Source organism: Aethina tumida, chromosome 2 (assembly GCF_024364675.1).
Source record: "Aethina tumida isolate Nest 87 chromosome 2, icAetTumi1.1, whole genome shotgun sequence".
In the NCBI taxonomy this organism is placed as follows: Eukaryota; Metazoa; Arthropoda; class Insecta; order Coleoptera; family Nitidulidae; genus Aethina; species Aethina tumida.
This window is the reverse complement of record NC_065436.1, coordinates 25947838-25951071: the sequence shown is the minus strand read 5'-3', so window position 1 is coordinate 25951071 and position 3234 is coordinate 25947838. Positions and strand designations below refer to the sequence as shown.

General features: G+C 35.5%; 1 protein-coding gene across 1 annotated transcript; it reads right to left on the bottom strand.

Annotated features, from left to right (window-relative positions):
- Positions 1–1344: 1344 nt before the first annotated feature.
- LOC109608983 (facilitated trehalose transporter Tret1-like) lies at positions 1345–2828 on the bottom strand. The gene is made up of 2 exons (XM_020025550.2): positions 2749–2828; positions 1345–2692 (listed from the first exon to the last, which is right to left on the bottom strand). The coding sequence occupies exons 1-2, from the start codon at positions 2819–2821 to the stop codon at positions 1365–1367; spliced, it is 1401 nt and encodes a 466-aa protein (XP_019881109.2). The 5' UTR covers positions 2822–2828; the 3' UTR covers positions 1345–1364.
- Between the last annotated feature and the right edge of the window lie 406 nt (positions 2829–3234).

Here is a 3234-nt window from a genome sequence, read left to right as displayed (position 1 = left end):
GAATTCACATCTACAATCAAATAAGTAATTTCCATCATTATGAGTATTTAGTTTTTTATTTCATTTTAGTAGAGGAGCATTGAGACATTGGAGATGAATTGAATTTTACTTGAATAAAATTCTCCTAGCTAATTTTATTTTGTTCTTTTCCCAAATATTAAACACATGTTTCTTATCATTCGATCAAATGCACTAAGAGCTAAGTGGCCCGATGCCAACGAAGTGGAGGGCGGTAATTAAATAAGGCAAAACCGGCGCAATAGTGTAAATAGCATGGGTATTCTTCACGGCCCGTTGACTACACACTAAACTAACATTTCCGACAACTACACGGTTCCACGGTAATCGGTGACGTTCCAAAACATTAACCTCGCATAATGAAAGCAACCTTTTTCACATTGTATTTGGACATTGTCAGTTATTAAAGGAAATCTCAATGTATTCGAGTCCACTTCCATTAGGAGGATGTTGTGGAATCGTTTGGTTTCAATGAGCAATATGTTTTGTTAGAAGACAGGATATTAGTTGTTTCAATTGATTCAGTTATTTCTGTACATACGATCATGTTTATGATTCATAAACTGAAATAACATTCAATGGAGTCATCATATCCCAAAGTTTACTTACCAAATTTGGAAATTATGGACGCAATAACGTGGGCAGTCGATTGAAGAAAGTTAAAATATGACAGCCAAGACAATTTAACAGTCCAGCTATTGCTAAGAACAGCACTTGGTGTTGTGTGATAAACAGACGTTATAATGGACTTCTTTCATGGCAACTTGCAGCACGGTCCGATTTATTTTGCACGCGCTTCTTAATTATTTTCCTTAATTGGATTTACTCCACTAGTTATTTTAAATATTGCCCCCTTTAACGTCGCAACAATCCGAGTACCACACGAGCACCGCATTAGACCGCGGTGTTAAAATTCCATTCGCTAATTAACTTGCTCTATTTCGAAAATTTGTTACCGCATCTGCGATCGGAGCGTAAATGAAACTGACGCCCGGAGACCCGATATCGACACGTTGGTCCAAGCTTTATTGATATTTCTCAATGTGTCTGCGGGAGGCTAAATTATTTCGAATTAATACAAATACGGTCTATAATTTACGTTCTGTTACTTGATGTTTATTAAATTCACAGCGGGCAAATAGGACCTTTACATATCGTATGTGATTTCTTCTTCTGTTGAGCAACTACAAAATTAATATGTTAGCCCTGAATTCATTTTTCAAATTGAGTAAAATTTCAATAACGTTCATTTAACAAAAATTTAGATGTTAAATTTTCACTTAGAAAAATGATAAAACAACAAATAATGAAGAAATTTAAACAAAATGAATTTGAATATAGTTTATTTAACTAACAGCTTTCTTCTTTTGCTTGAGCGATTGTTGAATTTCTTCTAAAGTCTTTCCTTTTGTCTCAGGAACAATATATAATGTCAAAATAGATGATATGAAACAATTTAACCCGAAAATTAAAAACGGGCAATACAGTCCAAAATTAACATCCAAAATGTAAAACACTCTAGTTACAATACTCAGCTGAACTCCAAATACTATGATTAAGAAACACAGGGCTTTTGCCTTAATGCTTGTTGAAAATAGTTCGCCTAACATCAGTGTGGGCACTACTCCCATACCAAAAGAAGATGCAACAACGAACAGCATCATTCCTACTAAAGGTGCTGATTGAATTAAGGACATGTCTACTTCAGGATGATACTGATCTAAATAGAAGTATACTGACATTCCCATTAAAATTACCCCACAACAAAACAACGAATACATAAACGCCTTTCTGCGACCAAGCTTGTCAACAACCAGTCCAGCAACAAAATTCAACACCATTAGTGATCCAGTGAATATTATCACAGATGTGGTAGGTGATATTGAGCCTCCAGCTTTAGTAAACATATAATGAGTATATACAGCAAACACTGATATTCCTGAGAACTGCTGAGCAGCTCTCAAAAACAAACCAGCATAGAGAGCTTTCCTGTTACTTTTAATTGTGAATAAGTCTTTCCACGTACCAGATTCAGATATTTGTCTATTAACATCATTTTTAAGTTGTTGAAAATCTTCTTCGATGTCCCGTTTTCTTCTCAGCCATATCAAGGCAGTTCTGGCTTCATCGTCACGGTCTTTCATAGCATAGTAATACGGTGACTCGGGCATGAAGGGAAATATTATCAGGAATAAAATTGGTACCGATACTGCCACATAACCCATTTGAACCACGGTCAGAAAGCTACCAATGGTGTTTATTAAAAATTGTCCGAGGAAGATGTTAAACGCAAGCATGTTACCCCATCTGCCTCGGACTTCTGGTATGGATACTTCTCCTATGTACATGGGAATCGATGAAAACACGCAAGCATCGGCCACACCACTTAACACTCTCGCGACGTAAAATACGTTGACACTTCTGGCGGTAATGACGAGAGTCCAGTTGATTACGTGCAAGACTCCCAAGAAGATGATTACTTTTTTTCTTCCGAATATGTCGTTGAGGCGTGACGTCATGAGTGTTGCAAGGCTCATCGATATTGGAGGTATAACCGTGAACCAGACTGCTTCTTCCTCCGTGATGTCGTAATTTTCCTTATCGTTCACCAATTTGGGCATCGATGGAGAACTCCAGGCGAAACCGAAACCGCAACACAACGCTGCCATGTTGGCTGAAAATTGTTTTGTTAATTATTACCAGTTTAGAGTGTGTACGTAAAATAATTACCAATACATATGGCCAAAATTTGAGGCCAATGTTTGCCTTCGTCTTTATTGACAGCGTTCTCTGACACCATCATTCCGAGATTTTTCACGATAAATGACAACATTCATGACAAAATACGCATATATATCATTTTATTGTAATCCCCATTATTATTTCTTTTACGACAATGCTATACGATTATGACAGTGCTTGACAATGCTCCAACAAGATCTCATATAATATTTTGTTTACAATGTCATATCAAAAATACGTCAGATAATAGAAATTTTAAACTGAACAAATTTACTCTGACTGAAAATACATAATATAATCCTTTTTACATTTTTAAATACTTCCGTATTATGTAGTATTACAATTTTTTAAATTATTCCTTTGTAATAATTAAAAACAATGTTTAGTCTTGTTTATACGTAGGGGTATTAGCAAGATAACCACTGTTTTTAATATCATTTAGTTAAAGAATAACAAATTGTGTAGATGATGTAA

What these genes read in the sequence shown, in the direction of transcription:
- LOC109608983 (XM_020025550.2), bottom strand. Translation starts at nt 2,821, where the DNA reads ATGATGGTGTCAGAGAACGCTGTCAATAAAGACGAAGGCAAACATTGG. An exon ending in AATTTTGGCCATATGTATTG is followed by an intron (nt 2,693 to 2,748) that starts GTAATTATTTTA and finishes AACAATTTTCAG; the next exon opens with CCAACATGGCAGCGTTGTGT.